Here is a 21,553-nt window from a genome sequence, read left to right as displayed (position 1 = left end):
TCGACTGGGCTTGAGTCCCCTTTGTTACGCCTCACAAACAGAATGGAGCATAGGCGAGTGTTAGACTTTTGGGTTTCCCCCAGCTCGATATGGATAGATCGTCTGCGAAGACCTACCTCTCTGCATTCTTAGTCAAACCATGTACGACAGAGTTCATCAAGACGCCTCTCGATAGATAAAAGAAAGAAAAACAGTCAATCAAGGAAGGCTCGCAAAGCCGAATCAAACGATGGCTGCGTTTACTCTCCGACTCCCCTCCGGCGGAAATGCGGGCTGGTTGTCTTTGTTCAGCTTCACATCTGGGAAGCATGCGCCGACTCTGATCGGAGGAGTCGTCCTCGCTCTCGTCGCAAGTTTGCCCACACCGGTTTTCTCTATATTGCTGGGGCAGATCTTCAACGAATTCACCTTGTTCGGAGGCCAGGAGATCACGAATCACGACCTGATTCGGACTACGACAAAGTATTGCGTCCGACTGGCGGTCTTGGGAGCAATCAGTTGGATCTGTAACGGATGCTACTATGTCCTCTTTGTTATCTTCGGAGAGTTGCAAGTGGCAAACGCTCGCACCGAGCTCTTCGATGGCCTCTTGAGGAGGGATCAAGAATGGTTTGAGACACAGCAGGATGGCACTCGGGTGTACCTGTCAAGTCTCCAGGGGTGCGTTGCATGATGATGATCTTGTTTGGCTCGCCTGACAGGCTGACACTAAAACTTAGTCATATCGATGACCTGCAGAAGGCGACGTCGCAGGCATTCGGGCTTGCCGTACAGTACTTTTTTCGAGCGATCGTGTCGCTGATCTTAGCCTTCTATACGTCCTGGAACCTTAGCTTGGTCACTCTGGCCGGGATGCCGGTGCTATCGGCCATCATCGCATTCTTGTCCGCAAAAATGAATACGAGCTTTGAAGCACAGAAGATCGAGCTCGCGAAATCGTCAAAGATCGTGGATAGCGCCACCACCTCGATAGATGCTGTGAAGTCCTTCAATGGGCAACTCATCGAGCACCGGAGTTTTGTGGCTAGCATCGACAAAGCAGCAGTGTGCTACTTGAGGCGAGCACGCTTCACCTCTCTGCAGATTGCATTCCTGCGCATGATGTCTTTCGGTATGTTCATCCAAGGTTTCTGGTATGGCAGCTCTCTGGCGACGTCCGGCCAGCTCTCTGCAGGGGAAGTTCTAAGGACCTTCTGGGCCTGCTTGGCAGCAGCACAGTCCTTCGAGTTCATCATGCCGCAGGCAGCTGTAATGAAGAAAGGCAAGATCGCTTCCCTTGCCCTGCGACACGCGTTGAGTGACCGAGCAGACGGTAAAGTCCCCGGGGTGCTAGACGGGGCCATATGCCCGGATGTCTGCCATGGCGACATCGAAGTGAAAAACGTGTGTAATATATCATCACTCTTCTCTTTCATGTTGGGTCACTCGCTAATCCGCCGGTGCCTAAAAGCTTTCTTTCTCATACTCGTCTCAACCAGACAAACTCAGCCTAAACTCGACGAGCTTCTTCTTCCCAGCTGGTGAGACTACGTTCGTCATAGGAAAAAGCGGATCCGGAAAAAGCACACTTGGACAGCTGCTTGCCCGCTTCTACATGCCGACATCGGGCGAGATCCTCATCGACGGACATCCCATTCAGACGTTGAGTACGAACTGGATACGCGAAAACGTGACACTTATTGAGCAACGGAGCGTGTTGTTCAACGAGTCTGTGTTCATGAATATCGCATTCGGAAGTCGAGATAACAGTCGGCTCCGGAAACCTGACATCCAAGGATGCATTGATTTAGCCAGGTTAGAGGGCACTATCCAGGCTATGCCCGAAGGCATCGAAACATGTGTTGGACCCGGAGGGAATTTTCTGAGCGGAGGTCAAAGGCAGCGGGTTGCGATCGCCAGAGCTCGACTCCGAGATACTCCCATATTGATCATGGACGAACCGACAAGTGCTCTAGATGGCACCAACCGTGTCGAAATTATGAAAGCCATTCGAGAATGGCGACGGGGCAAGACAACGATTATCATCACGCACGAAATGTCCCAGATCCTGGACCGTGACTTCGCATATATCCTAGAGCATGGCTCGGTAGTTCACGCCGGTTATAGACATGAGCTGGAGGAAAATCAACTATTCTTCCCTTCACAAAGTAAGAACACCACCGAGCAAGGTGAAGAAGAAGACGCAAGCGGCGCGATGAGTCGGAGCCCATCGCCTGAGCCAGGCTCTTGTGATACATCGAAAGCTCGAAGTAGACATTTCTATGACCCAGTGCGAGATGCATATCTCAAGGAGATGCTGTCAGCAGACAATGAGCATGCCGGTGGGGTGCGATCCAGAAGACAAAGCGTGTTCGGATCCATGCTGCCACTCCATGCGCAGCGAGAATCCATCGACTCTATCGCCACGGAGATGATCGAGCTCAACACGATTCAAGTCAACGGCGCAAAGGCACAGCTCAACCGAATCAGCCGTCACATTGTTGCCAACAACCACCCGCTTGATCGCATTGACGAAATGGTTAAAGATGAGCACCCCAAGCAAGTGACCCGCCTTCTGCCGCAGCAGCGCTTGCCTTTACGGAAGATCTTGTTGACCATGATACCAAACTTGACGACTGGACAACGTTGGTTGTTGGGGCTCGGGTCTTTCAGCACGCTTCTTCATGCGATGGCGACTCCGGTATTTTCTTTTTGTTTGTCGCAGCTGCTGCAGACTTTCTACAACAAGAACAGTCACGCGTCGACGTGGTCATTGGCCGTCCTCGGGGTATTGCTGGCCGATGGTGTAGTGTCCTTTTTAATGCATTACCTCCTGGATCTATGCGGTCAAGCTTGGGTCGATAGTATACGCAAGATCGGCTTCACCCGAGCCCTCGACCAGCCCCGCAAATGGTTTGATGAAGAAGGGAACAGACCCTCCCAGCTAACAACATGTCTGAACCAAAATGGAGAGGAGATGCGCAACTTGGTAGGGCGTTTTGGTGGATATCTCCTCGTGGCTGCTACCGTTGCTCTGACTGCGATTATCTGGAGCATGGCCCTCTGCTGGAAGTTGACCCTTGTCGTTCTCGCTTGCGGCCCCGTCATTTACGCTATAACTAGAGGCTTCGAGAGAACGACTGGATTATGGGAGAGACGATCTTCTGGAGCTAGAACCACGACATCGGAGGTCTTTATCGAGACGTTTTCAGAGATCCGGACAGTCAGAAACCTGACGCTAGAGCCGTTCTTTCACAAGAAGCACTTGAAAGCTGCTGCGGTGTGCATGACCATCGGCATCAAAAAGGCTCTCTACACGGGCTCTCTTTTTGGCCTGGTCGATTCTATGATTATGTTTGTCAGTGGTAAGTAACGAGACTATTGAAGTATCATGCAGCTGGTGCTGACGAATCAAAGCCTTGATATTCTATTATGGGGCGGTCCTGGTATCTTCGTCAGAATTCAGCGTCGAAGAACTTATGAGCGTGTTTTCTATGCTCCTGTTCGGCATTGGATATGCAAGCGTGGTTCTGTCATGGAGTATGTTCTCATAATTTGCTGTATCCGACCTGTAAAGCATTTTACTGACCACTCCAAAGTCCCTCAAATTGGCACATCGCAGGAGATGGCTAACCAGCTCTTGCGCCTTGCGGATCTCCCCTTGGGTAGCTCGCACGAGCATGAGGGAACGCTCAAGGTCCGCCAAGTCGCACCAGTCAAGATCACGGGGCTTAGCTTTCGGTATCCGACCCGGTCCAACGCACTGGTGCTGAAAGACGTCTCAATCACCATTCCGAGAAACTCATGTACAGCTATTGTTGGGCGTTCCGGGTCGGGGAAGTCCACAATAACATCGCTGCTTCTCAATTTATACGAAAGTCCGAAGTCAGCCCAAGGATGGCCCACAATCGCCTTAGAGGGCGTTGACATTCATCAAGTGCACACTCCAACGCTTCGATCTCTCATCTCAATTGTTTCGCAGCAGCCCTCTATCTTTCCGGGGACGATTCAGAAGAACATAACTTACGGCCTCGAAGACTCATCCCCCCTCCACCAGATTTACCATGTACGCGCTGCCGCACAGGCAGCTGGGATTGATGAGTTCATTTCATCTCTGGCTCAAGGCTATCTCACAGTTATCGGAGACGGTGGCGTGGGATTGTCGGGAGGACAAGCTCAGCGGCTCGTCATCGCACGAGCTCTCATTCGAAAGCCCCAGATCCTGATCTTGGACGAGGCCACATCCAGCCTTGATCCTACTAATGCTAAGATCGTTCGCCAAACAGTGCAGCAGCTATTCGCCGGGCAGCTTGGACTTACTGTGCTCATAGTAACGCATGCAAGAGAAATGATGGAGATTGCGGACAAGATCGTCGTGCTTGAACAAGGTCGTGTGGTCGAAGACGGGTCATTCGAAGAGCTCGCGCGCCGGAATGGCGGGAAACTGAAGGCTTTGATAGAGGACCCCTGCGAGGACAATGAGACCGATGCATAAAACAGAGGGGCTATCGTGCACTAAAGGCTGCATCGATGGAAGTGAGGCACCTGCGAAGACGAGGAACCGCTCAATCTTCAATTCTCTCTTTCCCGGGGGCGCTCGCTTTGACCGTCATGAAAATTCGCCAAGCTAATATGTACATACTTGTCGCTTCTTCAATCCTCTTTTGCTCAATTAGATCTTGCTTGATACATAAGAGGTAAAATCTGTAGCCAGACCAAGGCCTCTAAAGGGCTGGAGTGGCCGGTGAGACTGGGTTGACGTCGTCGATACCTACCTTACATAGCTTCACAACCTAGCAAATAAACCAGCTGCAGTGTCAGGCGTACAGCGGTGAGGTATAGCCTGTGGAGTTTGTCTTGAAACACTTGCGGGGAGGGCTGCTCCATAAATGGCCTGCGATTGGTGGTGAATGCATGATGCTAGGAGGGCCTCGTTCCCTAGAGCGGGTAGATCTCGATGTCATAGTCTAGTCGACATAGTCGAAGAGGATATTTCGTAGTCCAAACGACCTCAACCATGATGGTGATTTATGTACTCTTGAGCATAATTCTCCGGGAGTGTGCAGTGGCCATCCACCACTTCTGGTAGCAGTAGAAGTCTAGAGGCTTTCCGTAGATCTCGGACTAACCGTTGTGTCAAAAGGTCATAACCTATGACAGGAAACGACAGAAGTTGTGTGAGCTGAGCTCGTGCACGGGGGTGGCGTTCCATGGTCATTGCCTCGATGAACCAACCATCAGCCGTTGGCCTTCCAGAAGCGTGGTTAAACCCAACTGGACAGGACCTTCCTCGTATTGGAGGGAAGATGGGTTGAGGGGAAGGGGAAGGGATCGGAAGAGCTTATCGATAACTAGGGAAACAAGATGACAAGATCTAAAAATGGCATCGCGTCTAAAAGTGGTCCGGGCAGAACAGCCGGACGACGGAGGAGGTACGGAGTATTGTAATGGAATTTCGGTCGGTCGTTTCACCATGAGATTGGCTTTAATTACTCGGGGGGAGGAAATGGAGATCATTAATTTAAGAAAAGTCTGAGAATTATATGATGGGTATATTCTGTATATTTTCTTATTTGATGGGTGGGTTGAACAAATTTGATTATCAGGGAAGAAATGGATACGAAGGGGAAGAGAGGGGAAGGGAAAGGTGGAATTGAAGTGGAACTTAGAAAGGCCAGCCACTCAACTCCAATCCCGTGTGCCTCGCAGGCCCAGCCACTCACTCTCCAGGCTCTCTTCCTACAGCGCTCACTCCTAATATGCAGTTGGTGGTGGTGGTGGTGTCGTCTTGTCTTGGACAGATAATCAATCGTCACTCTTTGATACCAGCTAGCCGCTGGTTTGTTCTAGCTACCTAGGTAGACTCAATCTACCGGAACTGTCTTGTCTTCACTCGTTCTCCAATCTTCCCTTTTTCCCTTTCCTTCATTCTCTTTCTTTCTTTCTTCCCCTCTTTTTTCCCTCTCACTCTTGTGTATGCTGAATGGAAGTCACGGATATGCTGACAAGCCAACTCATGCGTATCTTACTTTTACCATCTTTACTATTCCTGAATACCCCTCTCATCTTCTTTTGACCCTTCCGGTATACTTTCTGGATCCCTGCCTTTTCCATCTGAACACGCATTGGCACCTACACCTATCAGCAGCTTGCGCTCCCCGTCTGTATCACCCTATATACAGCCTCACCACATCCGCCAGTTCCGCCACTTTCCCGCTCTAGGCTACCATATCTGTCGAAGTTTTCCTCCCGAACCAGACTTGAATTGAATCGCTTGTTATCTCGTTCACATTTCTCACACTTCTTGTACCTCTGTATGTTTTGAGGCTGAGGCCTTGGGCCTTTTTCTGCGTCGCCCAAGCTTGTCAGCATGTACATTCCAGACGACCTCCGGCATTTTGGCGCCCGTCAGAATGGGCCGGCCAGCGATCCAAACACGGAGAAGAGCAGGGACAATGGCGGGGACCATACTACGAACAAGAAGAACAATATCTTCATCATTGTAAGGCCACTCAATTCTTTTCTTCTCATTTTTCTCTCTCCCCCTCATGTGAACATCACCCGAGTTTCTTTGGTGCTGACGGTACATACTCACAATTGCAGTGTGCTGCCTGCATCATCTTCGTCCTGTCATTCATCTTGATGCTCTATTTTGTCCTGCGCACCCTTCGCCGAATGGATTGCCGCCCGAAATATATACCCGGAAAGTTTCTTAAGGATCGGTGGAATCGATGGAACGTGGGTGTCACGTATGGACAAGTGCCGGATGGATCTTCGAACAACATCCCCGGAAACGCCTCGACTGAAGCACCTCCAGAAGGAGGCTCTGAAATGCACACCACCAATACTGCGGTTCGACGGGAAACCTCAATTCGGTCTATCATCACCCTTCCTCCATATTCAGCGAGCCCCAAACCAACAGAACAGGTCATAGCTCGGGAGGGCGAACGAGAGGGCATGGATGTCGTGGTCGAGTTTCCTGAAACTGTCGAGGAGGAAGAGGAGCGCAGAGAAAACTTGATGGAGTCCTTGTACCAGATTCGCTTGCAACGGAGACATGAGCTAGCCGAACGGGAGCAGCGGCGACAGGAACGTCGTGAGGCTCGTGCTCAGGGCGATCATGCCCGTCTTGAACAGCTACGAATGCAGAGTAGGGCGCGCGCACAGAGTCGATCATCTGCCAACGCTAGTAATTCGACCCTTAGCGCAACACTTGCAGAAAGTCAGGGTCGTGGTCGCGACAGACGTATTTCCAGTGTTTCCTATGCCGAGGTAGGATACGTCCGTCACGACGGATCGCGTGTTCGAGCCTCATCGCCCGATTCAGACCGTCGACCTCTCCTCACAGATGCTACTGGCATGGGCTCCGAAGCTGCCGATCGCTCCTCGGGCTCGATTCTCACCGGCATTCACTCTCGAGGTGAATCATATTCGTCCTTCCAGTCCGGCGCCACCACCATTTCCGAAGCAGACACTCTAACTCAGGTTCGGTCTCACGCGACTTCTACTCACTCTCTGGGGCAGTCTATTCCAGGCCCGGAAGATGGTGGTGACGTCGGCGCCCTCCACATTCCGCCCCCGGATTATGAAGACCTTGACTGGGGAGATGCTCCTCCTTATCAAAGTCCAATCGCCGAACGAGGCGAACATGCGCCTCAGCTGCGGGAATTGACTCCCTTACCTACAATCCATATCGATGCTGCCAGCCCCATCAGCAACACTCCCACAACACCCACCAATCCTTTGCGAGCAGAAGAGGTTTCGGCGACACATGCACCATTGGTAGAAGGCCCTGCTGAGGACCGTCCGCTTGTTGAGCTGTCGATGGACGGTCACTCGGTCACGGATGGCCCTCAAACTCGTCCAAGCTCAAGCACATAAATGCCCGGTTGATCACCTGCTGCGTGCCGATAATGTCTGCATATATTGAAACTACTAAATCTGATCGTGCCTTGTGACGACTATGACCATTTACGACTTCTAGATTCTTGGCATATATTCTTTTAATCTCCTTTGGACACACTGGTTTGTCCGCATCCTCTGAAGTTTTGTTAGCCAGCCAGGCGTTAAGCTTAGGTGAAACCTTTTTGTTGATTGACTTGTTTCGACACATTGCCTTTGTACATTTACAATGCGGAAGGATTGCAAGCGCTGGCCTTAAGCAGCAGGGGCGCGCTTTGCATTTCACATTGTCTGCACATATTATAGGAGGGTGATCTGGGCGGAGTCTTATGTTATACCGTTAGTGGATTGGATACTCGAATTAAGTGAACGTGATCACAATAGCAGTACGTCTTGTTATTCGAAACTATCAAAATGCCCAAACAGCGGACGATATCGCGGGGAGAGATCATGGCTCGTTGCTGGCCCAGCCGCACCTCGTGGCCGTGGAATCCAAGGCGGTCAGCAGCTCCACTCGAGCAAAGTAAACAAACCAAACTGCCGCCCGCCCGCCCGTTCCACCCCGAAGCAAGTCAACCCAACCTCCTCGTTTCTTAATTTGTTGTGTCGCATCCACCTTTTGCACCTCATGTTGCAATCAGGAGCGATTGTTGTTATACTATCACTGTGACGAAAAAGCATCATTTTTTTTTTTATTGCAGCCGCTTAATTGGAAAAATCTAGGGCTCTTGTCTTTTGTTGCGGCTTCCTGTTTCAGAGCACTAGTGGCTCGCGCTGGCCCGACGCGCTGCCATCTAAACAATCCCGCACTTATATCACCTAGCCTATACGGTCCAGGTAACAACTATCCTATACCCCCTGATCAAGCCCTTCGCACACAGCTGTAGGTGAAATTTAGGTGCTAACGCGACTGCCTCGATTACTAGTGTCAACAACGGACTGGTTCTCAACTAGGCGCGTAGCTCTCAGACGATATGTCGCGCGAAGCCACGACCAACAGCTTCGCGTCCTTTGGCTCAGACTTTGATCCCGAACACGAAGCTCTCGAGTCCACGAAGGACATTGGACGAAGCCCACGACTCCCCAATATGCATAGCAGTGCACGGAACCGCCGCGAAATCCAGCAGGATGAAGAGCCAGATTACGCCTTTAACACCTCTACGTTCGAGCAATACCTCCCCAACTTTTCCCCGGTCGGCACATCAGAAGAAGAGATGGACCATGACGATGACGATAGCATCTCCATCGAAGCCGGAAGAGGACCCGTAAAGCCTGCACGCCGTTTAGACGACTCAAGAAACTCCTACATGAGCATCGAGAATAGCATTCGTTCGTCGTCCCCAGCTATTAGACTCGACTACCCTACAACCAATACACCACAGAAGTCCGCTCTGCGCAGCGCACCCAAACGGGCTGCGAGTGAGAGCCTTCGTAAAGATGCCCAGATTCGACGCGCCAGCCTCGCACAAAAGGAGAACCTCGATCCCAAGGCGGCCCGGAAAGACCAGCGTCGTACTCTCTCAGAGTTTCATGCAAAGGTCCGTGACTCCTACGAAGGATCCTTGCTTGAAGACGAACGGCCGTCAGCAGTGGCCAACAACACGCGTCCCACGCGTTTCGGGAACCCCAACCTCTCCCACCAGATTGCGGACGCTGTTGAGAAGGCTTCACATGAGGCCTATGCCCGCGAGATGCGTCGTGGCAAGGCCGCAGCGAGCTCTCGCAGCATGCATAACACGGCTGGCGACACAGCCACGCAACAATCATTCCTACTACCCGACCTGCCGAACTTGTCGGAGCTAGTCTCAGGGGTGTATGAAGATGGTACCCCGGTATATGCACGCCAAAATCGCCCGCGCACCACGCGTTTTGTCTCTCCCCTGCACGATGCCATGGATGTATCTCTGACGCGTGAACATATACCGCTCGATGCGGTTCCTATTCCAGAGGACGAAAAGGCTCTGTTTGTTTCGCTAAGACTACTTCAGGATAAGGTGGCCGAGCTTGAGATGGCCAAGTTCGACGCAGAGAGGAGAGTTGAAGAAATGAGACTGGAGAATGCATCATTAAAGACGAGCAAGTCTCGTGGCAAAGAGAAGGTTTCTCGCACCAAATCGTATGAGTCCGAGGACGAAGACTACAGAAAGGATCGCCTTGCGCGTGAGAATCAAAGTAAGTCGGATACAACCCACCTTAGGAGCTATACAGCTGACCATTATTCAGAGTTGGATGCAGCAAATCTCGCTCTGCAGAACAAGCTGGACATGATTGAGAGGAAGGCCGAGATTCAAGAAACTGCTCTTAAGCGGTTGAACCGAGAGCGAGATATGGCGGTTTCTCAATTGGGTGCATCTTATCTTGAGTCACAGGACCTTAAAAATGAGGTTGAAGCTCTTCGCCAGGAGAACACCGAACTTCAATCCCAATTGGTGAAGCTCGCATCCGGCCTCAAGGATCAGGAAGAGACTTATGACTCCGAACAATCATCCGCAACCGAAATAAGCGACGAAGATAGTCAGCTTGATACACAGGCAAGCAGAAACCTCAGCAGAAGCACTAGAGACCTTACCTCCAAGAGCTCGCGCTCCCGATCCAAGCCCGGTCGTCAGGGGCAGTCAAGCACCAAGATCTCTACCCAGGTCGACAAGGAAATAGCCCGCCTAGAAAGGGAACGTGCTGAGGAGGCTTTGTTTTCGCTTGACCTTTCGCAATCAAAAGAGAGGTCTAAGTCGAGAGCAGAGAAATCCCGAAGCAAGCCCAGGACTAGCGATGCCGCGTCTAAGAAGCAATCCAACACCGGCAAGCAACGCGTCAAGAGGGTGGTCGTGGAGGAGATCGATGTGAGTGAGCCTGTTGACTCAACTAGTGAGGTCACCAACAACACCAAGAAATCTTCAGTGGCGGAACAGGATTTGACGCTTCTGAGCTTCGTCGACGTAAGTCTTCCTTCCGCCTATGTTGTCTGCTTGTAACTTAACCAAAAATCTCAGGAACGCGAAATCGCTCAGCTACGGAAGACTTTGGAGGAAGAACGCCTGGCTCGCAAGAAGCGCCAAGCGACCGCTACCAAGGAGTTAACTGGTAACGAGACTGGGAATACCACGCGCCAGAGCGTGGCAAAGCCAGGACTACCTAGGAAATCATCCCTTAAAGAAAGCAAGGGGCTGCCAGCAAGACCCGCATCAGCAATGGGCGACTTGACCGCCACATCCAAAGCTAGCATGGTTGAAGGTGACAGCAACCTCTCAGTGCCTGTTGAACGTCCCAGACGTCATTCAGACCATGCCGCAACCACTGCTACTCCTAGGCGGCGGCGTCGGATGGCCGAGGAGATGACCTCCGCGCTCATCCTCCCTGATATCACTCTTAATCCTGCCAGCCTTGTCGATAACCTCACTAAGCTACCTGAACCCACGCAGCGTGCGCTTGACAGTGCTACTCAGCATAATGGCAAGAATTGCACTGTCTGTAAGCGTGTCATGCCTGGTGACTCTTGCGACCACTCGGTTGAGACGGTGAAAGTTCCCAAGCCTGTTCCTGTCTCGGAGCGTATGCCTGAGCCTTCCGTTCTCAATGAAGATCCTACTATGCGGCCTGCGCAGTCCCCCGAGATTGCCCTAGCGACTGTGCTCAAGGCCTTGGAAGATGAACTGGCGCACTTGAAGATACAGCTAGTTGCGTACCAAGGTGCATACAACAAGCTGGATGCTTCGCTAAGCAAGAGGCAACGAAAGTCGCTTGGTGAGAAGATTGAGAAGTTGTTGAAAGATATCGACATGAAGGCTGATCAGATCTACGCCTTGTACGATGTACTCGAGGGACAGAAACAAGACGGTCGTGAGATGACCGAGCAGGAAATGGAAGTGACTCTTCAATCTATTGGGATTGACACAGGTGCCGGCCCGACAGGTGACTTGACCGCCGCATCCATCAAGTCCTCTCACAAAGCCGTTGAAACGGACTTTGATGATGATGATGACGATGATGATGAACTGCCTTGGGAGGGATTTGAAAGCACAATGGAACTCACGGGCCGAAGTGGTGTAAACCATCGCAACTAAACTCAACTCAACTACATGGCCGCGCTTGGCTTCAGCTTGTGTTCTCTTTCCCTTTCGTGCAACTTTTACAATTTCTCGATTCTCCATTTCCCCCTTTATCTCATGCCGCTTGCGCACATCATCGAATCGAGCTTATCCAGGCTCTGGCCATGGATCCGATGCCGAAGTCCACATATTTCCAGGGAAGCTGGTGTTCTCCGGTGGCTTTTGGACACTTCTGCGTCCTATGGGCATGATCTAAAACTTGCAGTAAAGGGATGTTATTGTTTGTTTACGGTTCTGCGGAATCCTCTTTTACTTCTATGTGCCGGGAAGGCCTCTAGGGCTGGATTAGGCGTTGGATTGTGTCGGTTTGCTTGGTGAATCATTAGCATTGTTTGATTGGATTATTATAACTGTTTCTATGGTAGGTTAGGGTTGGATAATCATTGCATTCCTCTGGTCTCGTGCCTGATAGCTATACAAGGACCAAAAGAATACATTAGTGTCGGCAAGAGCGTGCCGAAGAAGCGGTCGGAAATACCCAAAGAGGCACTAGTGGCGATGACAAGCTTTAGGCCGAAGACGGCTCATTCTGTCTATTATTCTTTCTGCGCGCCCACATCACGACTTGAGTTTTGATTTCTTTCCTTGCCACTTACTCTCTTGAATGTAGCCGAGTTTCTTTTCGTTGGACCACGCAAGCCTACCGTAATACATTATTTTCTCTTCTGATGACTTCACCGCAACTACATCATGATCACCACAACGGTTCCAGCGGCGATATAGATGTGCCCACGGGTGCGACCGAAGTCAGCAAGGCTGCTTATCTCCACCGGGATCCCTCCCGCGAGGGAAGCGAATCTCTGGGCCCAGCTTCTCCTTCTGATCACCACACCTTGGAAGACGAAGGAAGCTACAACACCGCCATCCACGATGACAGTTCTGTGCAGACTCGGATTCTTGCGCCCCCCGCAGAAATCATCCCTTCCCGACGCTTATCTATAGACATCGCCAATAGCAGTGATGGCGACAGCAGCGACGATGCTAGTGACGACGACGGCGGCACCGAAGGACCTGAAGGCCCTTCGAGCGAAAAGCCTGTGACATGGGCCTCGCTGCCCAACAAAGGTCAACTTGCGATCTTGACTTTCGCGCGACTGTCGGAACCTCTGACGCAGACCTCCCTCCAGGCGTATATGTTCTACCAGCTCAAATCCTTTGACCCTTCCCTGCCAGACTCGACCATCTCTGCCCAGGCGGGTGTGCTGCAGGGCAGTTTCACTGCCGCGCAATTTCTTACGGCGGTCTGGTGGGGTCGCCTGGCTGATGCGGACTGGATGGGACGGAAGAGAGTGCTTCTGATCGGGCTCTTCGGGACATGCATCTCCTGCCTGGGTTTCGGGTTTGCGCACTCATTCGCGGCCGCTGTGGTGTTTCGCACGCTGGGAGGATGTCTGAACAGTAACGTCGGGGTGATGCGCACCATGATTTCTGAGATTATCGACGAGAAGAAGTAAGTTTACTTGGCAATGGCGCTCGCGCGTCGTTCCTTTATCTGGAGTGAGGGACGGTTTGAGCTAACATGCACAGATATCAATCTCGCGCCTTTCTCCTACTTCCAATGTGCTTCAATATCGGCGTGATTATCGGTCCGGTCCTGGGTGGTGCACTGGCGGACCCGCTGAATAGCTACCCTGAATTCTTCGGTCCCGGGACATTTCTTGGTGGTACCGATGGAGTTCATTGGATGAGACGCTGGCCATATGCGCTGCCGAATTTGCTCAGTGCGATCTATATCTTTGCCTCATTCTGGGCTGTGTTCTTGGGTCTCGATGAGACCCATGAAATCGCGCGTTACCGAGACGACTGGGGTCGGAAGCTGGGACGCATTATTACGAAGTTCTTTTCGCGCCGGCGGAGTCGCTACTATCGTCGGCTCAGAACACATCCGGACAATGAATCCATTTACATCGATGGCAGCGTGACCAGCATGTCCGCTCCTCCCAGCCCTATCCGTTCCCGTGCTCGGCCGCGCCCCAAACGCCCGAGCTTTTGGCAGATCTGGACACCGAACGTTCTCTTGACTTTGCTGGTTCAATTCCTTCTGGCTTTCCATACCAGCGCATTCAATTCGATGACGTTCACTTTCCTGCCAACTCCACGAGCCCCAGAAGATAGCCGGAAGGGCTTCTTCCGATTCAGTGGTGGTTTGGGATTGCCGTCCTCTCGAGTCGGCATGGCGACGGCCATCATTGGGATCATTGGCCTGCCGTTGCAGATCTTTATCTACCCCCGCGTGCAAGGTTACCTGGGAACCTTGACCTCCTTCCGGGCCTTTTTGCCGTTTTCACCACTTGCATATGCATTGATGCCTTTCCTTCTCGTGCTTCCGCGGGTGCCCTGGATGGTTTGGCCTGCGTTCACGATCGTTGTGGGTCTCCAGGTTATTTCGAGGACGTTCGCTCTCCCCGCAGCTGTCATCCTGGTGAACAACTGCGTCACTGATGCCTCTGTCCTTGGAACAATCCACGGAGTTGCGCAGAGTATCTCTAGCGGGGCTCGTACCCTAGGCCCCATGATTGGAGGCTGGGGCCTAGGGTTGGGGCTCGAGCATAACTTTGTCGGCGGGATTTGGTGGACCCTGGCCCTGGAGGCATTGATAGGCTGGTTCGCCCTATTCATGATCTACGAGGGTAAAGGCATTGAGAGGAAGAAGGTTTTAGAGGAAGAGGAGGAGGATGAATTTGATGAGCGCCGCTAACTACGGTTCGGCTCACTAGATGGACTAGAAATATTAGATTATATATGTGCATGGGGTACATACACGATTACCATGCGACATGGGCATCATGGGTTCATTGATGAGGGTTGTCACGAATCTTACGAGAAATGTCCTGAGATGATTGATTGGAAGTTATTCTTTGATGAAGTGTGGCATATCTGTTTCATAGCATTCATAGATTTTGGTCATTTCAATGGATAAATGGAACTCCGAACCAACAACGCCTCCTCCCCTGCATAGATCCAGTCCATCCAGCCGCGGGCCCCTCTCCACTTCCAAGCCCGACCGACCCGCAGCCTCAACGTGCAAGCGTCGCAGGCGTAATGAACGCCTTGATCGCCTGTGTCGCATTTCCCTCGTGGGCCTTCAACAGCTCTGTGGCCCTGAGCTTATTCAAATCCAACTGATCCACCTGCAAGGCACCGAGCGATTTACACACATTAGCCCAGCGAGCCCCATTCATCAACCAGCCCAATGTCTAAGAACGTCCCCAAAGACACCAAGCAGGTTTGAGGACGGCAGAGCAGAAACCTACCAGAAGATTGACGTCGTCGGCGCTGACCTTGACGGCCTTCTTCTTCACCAGCTCCCCTCCCTCCTTACTCTGCTGCGCCGTCCCCGCCCGCTTCTTGCCCGCAGGGTGACCGGCTGCAATCTCGAGACGGCTCATGGCCTTGCCCAGGGCCTCCTGGTCGGCGGACGAGGGTAGCTTGGTCGGGGAGTCAGTGGCGGCGATCTCGTTAGTATGGAGGGAGGAGAGGGCGGCGGCGGCTTTGCGGTCCTCGGCGTTGGCGGGGAGCGGTTGCTCGGCGGCGTCGGGGTCGGCGTGCGCTGAGGGGATGGAGTCGGACATGGTTGAATGGTTATGTTTGTTTGTTTGTTAGTTAGGTTACTTCTTGCTGTTGATTGAGATTGGTGATAAGAGAGAAATAATCAATCCTTAGATTAGAAGGGATGTTTCAAGCCCATATTCAAGGGTGAACACAACACCAATGAATGAATGTAGTTATCACAAGCACCGGTGCATGACGTACAGTCCAGACTCCAGAGAAACAAACAGACAAACATGCCGGTAGAATAATCAACCTAACAGTCCGGATCTAACCTCAAGTGGCCTAGTGCCGGGGAATAATGAGTCAGGCCGCAAATAGCCGTGCGTTCCTCACCTTCCAGAACGTAGCATGAATCATCCCATGTCAGGCCTGGTGCAACTTCGAACTTGGTCTTGCTTTCTTTTTCTCTCCCCATTCCTCTCTCTCTCCCCCCCTTTGATTCCCTTCTCTTCCTCTCTCTACTTCTCAACCAGTCAAATTCAAAGATAATCTTCATTCTTTTTCTTTCAGTTTGTCTCATTGAAGTTGGCGGTTCCCGTACTCATCGAAACATCCAAAGAAGGGTCCAATCCACTCCGGACTTATCTCCACACTTTTTTTGCGTGTCCGCTGTCATTCCAAGCTCTTTTTAGCCGTCGATCATTGCTAGGATCATACCTGCGTACAGCGCCTCCCTGCCTCCTTCTCTTCGACCTCCTCACAAGCCACCAACTTCACCGCCAAATCTATATATCCCAGAATCCAGTATCATGGAGACCTGGTCTCCTACGTGTATGTTCTGTCAACGAGAGCAACACCCCCATGGGCCGAATCCAAGAAATGCTGCTAATACCGTCTGGCTCTTAGCTTGGACGTCCAAGCCCGCCAAACAATGCGTCGCGTACGAGGACACAGAGGCAAATGAGGCAGCCCTCGAGAAGCTACGGAAACTTCCCCCGTTGGTCACCACACAAGAGGTGTGTTTTCCTGTGTAATGTGTAACTCATGCTTTGTACCGGCATTGGAGGTCTTCTCTGTGCATGTGTATGTGTGCATATGTTTGACTGGTCGCAAATTATGGCACAGGTTGCGAACCTCAAGAAGAGCCTGCAAAATGTCGCCCTGGGGAAGGCGTTTGTGCTTCAGGGAGGTGGGTTTCTAACTTTATTCCTTGACGTGAACAAGAGCTCTGACATTAACAAGGTGACTGCGCCGAGCTGTTTGATTACTGTAACCAGGAGATGATCGAAGCCAAAGTCAAGCTGCTTCTCCAAATGAGTCTGGTATTGATTTGGGGTAAGTCTGTTATACCCCGCCAATGCGATGGTGATGATGCTCATGCAGGCCTTCTAGGTGCGAATAAGCCCGTGGTGCGGATTGCGCGGATTGCAGGGCAGTTTGCAAAGTACGTTCGTTCCGCTTACTCCGCCGTCGGGATATTCTGGTACGATTTATTGTAGGACTCATGTACTAATTCGGCACCACCAGGCCTCGATCCAGCCCCATGGAAACGATCAACGGGGTCGAGATGCCCTCCTTCCGAGGCGACAACATCAACGGCTTCGAAGCGACGCCCGAATCGCGCAAACCAGACCCCTCGCGCTTGGTGTCGGCGTACTTCCACTCCGCCGCGACGCTGAACTATATGCGCGCCTCCCTCTCCTCCGGTCTCGCGGACCTGCACTCCCCGCTTGACTGGGGTCTGGGCCATGTTATCACCCCCTCCATCAAGGAGAAATACGAACGCATCGTGTCGCGGGTCAAGGACGCCCTTCGTTTCATGCAAACCGTCGGCATCGACACCGACCGCGGCGTCGAGACCGTCGACGTCTACACCAGCCACGAGGGCTTGCTCCTCGAATACGAAACCAGTCTCACCCGTCTCCTCCGCAATCCCCCACCCCCCAATTCCTCCCCTGCTTTCTCCATGTTCTCCCCTCCTTCGTTTTCCCAGCCACCACCACCCGCCGTGGACCCGAGGACAAGCACGACAAGAGCACCGGCAACGGCAACAAGCATAACCCCGCAAACCCCACTCCTCCCCTCGAAATCCTTCTACGCGACGTCCGCGCACTTCCTCTGGATCGGCGACCGCACGCGCCAACTCGACGGCGCGCACGTCGAGTTCTTCCGTGGCCTCGCCAACCCGATCGGCATCAAGATCGGGCCGAGCATGACCCCAGAGGAATTGACGCAGTTGCTGGACGTCGTCAACCCCACGCGCGAGATCGGCAAGGTGACGCTGATCTCGCGCTACGGCGCCGCCAAGATCGCCGGCCACCTGCCGGGCCACATTGAGGCCGTCCAGCGCGCCGGCCACCTCCCCGTTTGGCAGTGCGACCCCATGCACGGCAACACCCAGAGCACCCCTACCGGTGTCAAGACCCGCCACTTCAGCGACATCCTGTCCGAGCTGCGCCAGGCCCTCGAGATCCACCGCGCCCACGGCTCCTTCCTCGGCGGCATGCACCTCGAGCTCACCGGCGAGGCCGTCACCGAGTGCGTCGGCGGCGCCGCCGGGTTGACCGAGGAAGGGCTCGGCGAGCGCTACACCACCTTCTGTGACCCGCGACTGAATGAGAAGCAGGCCCTCGAGCTGGCCTTCCTGGTCGCCGGGTTCTACCGCGAGATGGATGAGTCGGAACGCGGGAGGATGAACTCCATTTGATTTGTTGCCTGGAGCTTGTAGACCAGGAATGAGCGAGGGAGAGTAGTATATCTTCAACATGTTTTGATCATGGCCTAGGACCATGTTCTATCTTGGGAGGGGTTTAATATCAGGGAACGGGTTTCTCGGATATACGAACCTCTTTTGGAGGCCGACAACACCCCTTTTGACAAAATATTTGGTTTTATTATGAGCGACACAGTGAGTCGGGCGGTATACGAAAGGAGCCATTCAGTCTTCAAGAAAGAGAGAAGTAAGAAAGTTTAAAATTTTATTTATTCAAGAATATGAGATATCCACATCGACCCAAAAACCAGCTAAAAACAATAATAACAAACCATTCTGCAAATAGGGGGGGTATGTAGGTGTCCCAATACACAAAATCAAACCAGGGGAAAACAAGAACCAGACCCAGTCAGTTGATAGAAAACGGAAAAAAGAAACAACCATCCGAAACCAACTCCTAAACACGACCCTGCCCTACTCAACTGACAACTAGAATGAGCAAGATAAGGCAAAGTGGAAGATCACTCCACAAGCGGACTGCCAACCCGGGGCTTGTAGGCCATGCTCTTCCGGCGCGCGGCCTCGAGCTTGGAGCGCAGCTTCTGGTTCGGCTCGCGCACGGGGCCGGGGGTGTTGAAGAGACCCTGGCGGGTCTGCTTGGGCGGACAGGTCTGCTGAACGAGCTTCGTGCGCTGGGAGAGATAGAAAGGGGTGGTGGGGGACATGCCGATGGCGTCCATGTCGAAGGCGTAGGCGGAGGAGCCGGGGGTTTGGGGCGTGTGGCAGTACCGCTGGTCGGGTTCGGTGTGACCCACTGTGTACTCGACCTGTTCGGGCGGCGTAGCCGTCGAGGACTCCTCCGGCTCCTCCTCCCGGGAAGAAAGAGGCGGCGTGCTGTGGTCCCGGGTGAAGCTCTCCACGGTGTCTCGGCTGATGGCGCCGGAGCGGCGGCGATCCATGGCCGTGGCGGTTGCGGTGGCCCGGACCAGCGTGCCGTTGACGTTGCTCAGCGCGCGCGGTTCCATGCTCTTGCGGCGCTTGGCACCGCCGCGCGGGACAATGGAGCTGTCGACGGTGTAGGGGGTTTCGTCGAGCCATTTGTTCTCCCGCTCGCAGTCGAGAACCCAACCGACACCAACACACTTGACCAGGCCACGCGCATGGCGAACCTTCTCCAGCGTCCGAGCACTTCCGTCCTTGAAGACCACATGGGTGACGCCCACTTTGCCCTCCTTGGGTTCCACCCCTTCCTCCGGGGCCAGGCTCGCGCGCGGGTTCCAGCACCAGTTCTTGATGCATCGGGCTCCCATTTGTTGAAGCAGCTCGATGAAAATACCACTAGCATCTTCTCCCTCCGTGGTGTGCACATCCACATACACAACCGCTCCTTGCAAAGCCAGCTTAGGCGCCGGTGCGCTCATGCTCCTTCTTGGGGCCTTTGCGCTCTTAGTCGGGCTTGGTGATTGCGGAGGGCGCTTGGCAGGCGTCGATCTCTCATTCTTAGACTCGGCGGGGTGTGTCACCGGGGCGACGGGCCTGGACATTGAGACTCTCTGAAGTCTCGGTGATTTCCGAGGTGACAATGGCGGAACAGTCTGCTGGGTAGGAGCGAAAGCCGAAGTGCGAATTCTGGTGGAGGCACGAATAGGCGAAGCACCCGAGAGCGAGAGACCTCTCTTGCGTGAAATCTTCAGCGGCGAAATTTGACCTTCAGGTTTGAGAGGCACCTTGGAAACAGTGTGTACTGTTTGCATCTGAGGAATTCGGTTCTTGACAGGGGTGAAGAGAGGAATGTTGGAAAAGACCTCATTCTCCTTGTTATCATCAAATGCGTCAATTGCAGGGACCGGGCTCTTCGACGCAGAGGCGATCTCCGTCACTAATTCCTCGCCGGGAGCTTCCTGGATATAGTTGTCAAGGGTAGACTCAACCTCTGTTCCGTTTGGCATGTCAACCACAGGGCCTTCTGTCTCCTGGATATCTTCAGAGAGATAGGCCTTTAATTGCGAACTCTGACTAGGGTCTTCGTAGATCTGAGGGCCGTCGACTTCCTCAGTTTCAGTGACAGGCTCTTCAGTCTCAGCAAGAATGATCTCTTTCGCCTGAGATTGCTGGTTGAGATCTTCGGATGTTTGAGGACCATCGACAACTTCAGTAGTTTGCTCAACGAGTTCCGCAGGCTCGGTAGGTTCGGTGTTGTTGGTCTCTGACGGACGAGGGCTCTGGCTAAGGCCTTCGTAGATCTCCGACTCGTCCTCCTCAGACATCTGCTCAGCGTCCTCAGTAGTGCCAGGCTCTTCGAAGGCAGGGGTCCGGCTGAAATCTTCGTAGTCCTCGGGACTCTCAGTCGCCTCTGTATCCTGCTCGGCAGTGTCTGCAGACTCTACAGCCTCAGCAGCCTCAGTGTCTTCTCCCTGCGAGTCCTGGCTGGAATCTTCGTGGTTTTGAGGATCCGGGTTCTCGTCAGCAACTTCTGGTTCAGCCTCCGTAGTCTCACTTGCATCAATTTCTTCCGATTGCATGCTGTGGCTGACATCCTCGTGACTCTGAGGATCGTCGTCCTCGACAATTTCAGCGTCGGCCTCAACCGCTTCTGACTGCGCAGGCTCCTCCGACACAGCATCTTCCGCTTGACGGTCGATTTGAGGATAGTTGACCTCTTCCGGGGTGGGAAGTACGTTGCCGGATGACCTGCGGCTGCCACCCAAGGAGAATATACCTTTGCGTGGGCGCTGCAAACGCCGAGGCTGGAATCGCGCGGGACTGCTGGCCTTCCATTGGCTGAATTGCTGTGCTAGAGGTGTGAAACGCGGAGCGTTGTCAAAGATCGAACGCTTTATAGACCGTCTGAGAAGTGGTGTCGCGGAATTAACGTCGACAAACGGGTCTTGGTTGCCACTGGTGTCTACCGTGAAGCCCTGTCGAATTGGACTTGGGCTGTCAGCGGTAGACTCGAAGCTCATGTTCCGCCGTACAGGGCTGTCTGGTAAGACGCGGACCGGTGAGATGTTCTTCATCGCTCTGTAGTAGGCTTCACGAATTGGACTCCAGGGATTTTCTGGCTCTTCAACCTCGTATGGCAGGATGGGGACACGACTGCGCGGAACGATCTCTGTTGGTTCAGCAACAACAATGGTGGGCTCATTCTCTTCGAAGACGCAATCCTCAACGATGCCTTCTTGCTGATCACGGGACATATCTTCCTCTGCAGCCTCAACGTCGTCATCGGTCTCCATCATGTCAGGGTCATCCTCCGTATCCGAGGAGTAAAGACGCTGGTCCACCTGTTCAGGTAGTGCGGGCTCATCGACAAAGACATCGTCAAGGTCCTTGGCTAAGCTGTTTCGCATGTTGGGGATGG

At 53.0% G+C, this 21,553-nt stretch overlaps 5 protein-coding genes across 5 annotated transcripts; 3 read left to right on the top strand and 2 right to left on the bottom strand.

Moving 5' to 3' along the window:
- Positions 1-229: 229 nt before the first annotated feature.
- On the top strand, positions 230-4,937 carry BO82DRAFT_419762 (ABC transporter ATP-binding protein; the record flags this gene model as incomplete). The annotated part of the gene is made up of 5 exons (XM_025640121.1): positions 230-660; positions 720-1,383; positions 1,451-3,344; positions 3,397-3,519; positions 3,579-4,937. 5 exons carry the CDS (start codon positions 230-232, stop codon positions 4,472-4,474), a joined length of 4,008 nt encoding a protein of 1,335 aa, XP_025489589.1. The 3' UTR covers positions 4,475-4,937.
- Positions 4,938-6,349: 1,412 nt separating this feature from the next.
- BO82DRAFT_288882 (uncharacterized protein) lies at positions 6,350-14,685 on the top strand (the record flags this gene model as incomplete). The annotated part of the gene is made up of 7 exons (XM_025631629.1): positions 6,350-6,481; positions 6,583-7,840; positions 8,851-10,053; positions 10,105-10,817; positions 10,872-11,919; positions 12,627-13,437; positions 13,515-14,685. The coding sequence occupies 7 exons, from the start codon at positions 6,350-6,352 to the stop codon at positions 14,683-14,685; spliced, it is 6,336 nt and encodes a 2,111-aa protein (XP_025489588.1).
- A 172-nt stretch (positions 14,686-14,857) lies between these two features.
- On the bottom strand, positions 14,858-15,723 carry BO82DRAFT_356358 (huntingtin-interacting protein K). The gene is made up of 2 exons (XM_025635706.1): positions 15,242-15,723; positions 14,858-15,118 (listed from the first exon to the last, which is right to left on the bottom strand). The coding sequence occupies exons 1-2, from the start codon at positions 15,557-15,559 to the stop codon at positions 15,005-15,007; spliced, it is 432 nt and encodes a 143-aa protein (XP_025489587.1). The 5' UTR covers positions 15,560-15,723; the 3' UTR covers positions 14,858-15,004.
- Positions 15,724-16,132: 409 nt separating this feature from the next.
- Positions 16,133-18,487, top strand: BO82DRAFT_356356 (3-deoxy-7-phosphoheptulonate synthase class II). Its single transcript, XM_025635705.1, has 6 exons — positions 16,133-16,310; positions 16,386-16,495; positions 16,605-16,668; positions 16,722-16,814; positions 16,872-16,923; positions 17,007-18,487. The coding sequence occupies exons 1-6, from the start codon at positions 16,289-16,291 to the stop codon at positions 18,184-18,186; spliced, it is 1,521 nt and encodes a 506-aa protein (XP_025489586.1). The 5' UTR covers positions 16,133-16,288; the 3' UTR covers positions 18,187-18,487.
- Positions 18,484-21,553, bottom strand: BO82DRAFT_356354 (uncharacterized protein). Its single transcript, XM_025635704.1, has one exon. The coding sequence runs from the start codon at positions 21,540-21,542 to the stop codon at positions 18,714-18,716; it is 2,829 nt and encodes a 942-aa protein (XP_025489585.1). The 5' UTR covers positions 21,543-21,553; the 3' UTR covers positions 18,484-18,713.

This window comes from Aspergillus uvarum (genome assembly GCF_003184745.1).
Source record: "Aspergillus uvarum CBS 121591 unplaced genomic scaffold BO82scaffold_46, whole genome shotgun sequence".
Taxonomy (NCBI): Eukaryota; Fungi; Ascomycota; class Eurotiomycetes; order Eurotiales; family Aspergillaceae; genus Aspergillus; species Aspergillus uvarum.
The sequence above is the reverse complement of the archived record's forward strand: the minus strand, read 5'-3'. Positions and strand labels throughout refer to the sequence as shown.

What these genes read in the sequence shown, in the direction of transcription:
- BO82DRAFT_356354 (XM_025635704.1), bottom strand. Translation starts at nt 21,542, where the DNA reads ATGCGAAACAGCTTAGCCAAGGACCTTGACGATGTCTTTGTCGATGAG.
- BO82DRAFT_356356 (XM_025635705.1), top strand. Translation starts at nt 16,289, where the DNA reads ATGGAGACCTGGTCTCCTACGT. An exon ending in CGTTGGTCACCACACAAGAG is followed by an intron (nt 16,496 to 16,604) that starts GTGTGTTTTCCT and finishes ATTATGGCACAG; the next exon opens with GTTGCGAACCTCAAGAAGAG. An exon ending in ATTGCAGGGCAGTTTGCAAA is followed by an intron (nt 16,924 to 17,006) that starts GTACGTTCGTTC and finishes CGGCACCACCAG; the next exon opens with GCCTCGATCCAGCCCCATGG.
- BO82DRAFT_356358 (XM_025635706.1), bottom strand. Translation starts at nt 15,559, where the DNA reads ATGTCCGACTCCATCCCCTCAGCGCACGCCGACCCCGACGCCGCCGAG. An exon ending in CCGACGACGTCAATCTTCTG is followed by an intron (nt 15,119 to 15,241) that starts GTAGGTTTCTGC and finishes GGTGCCTTGCAG; the next exon opens with GTGGATCAGTTGGATTTGAA.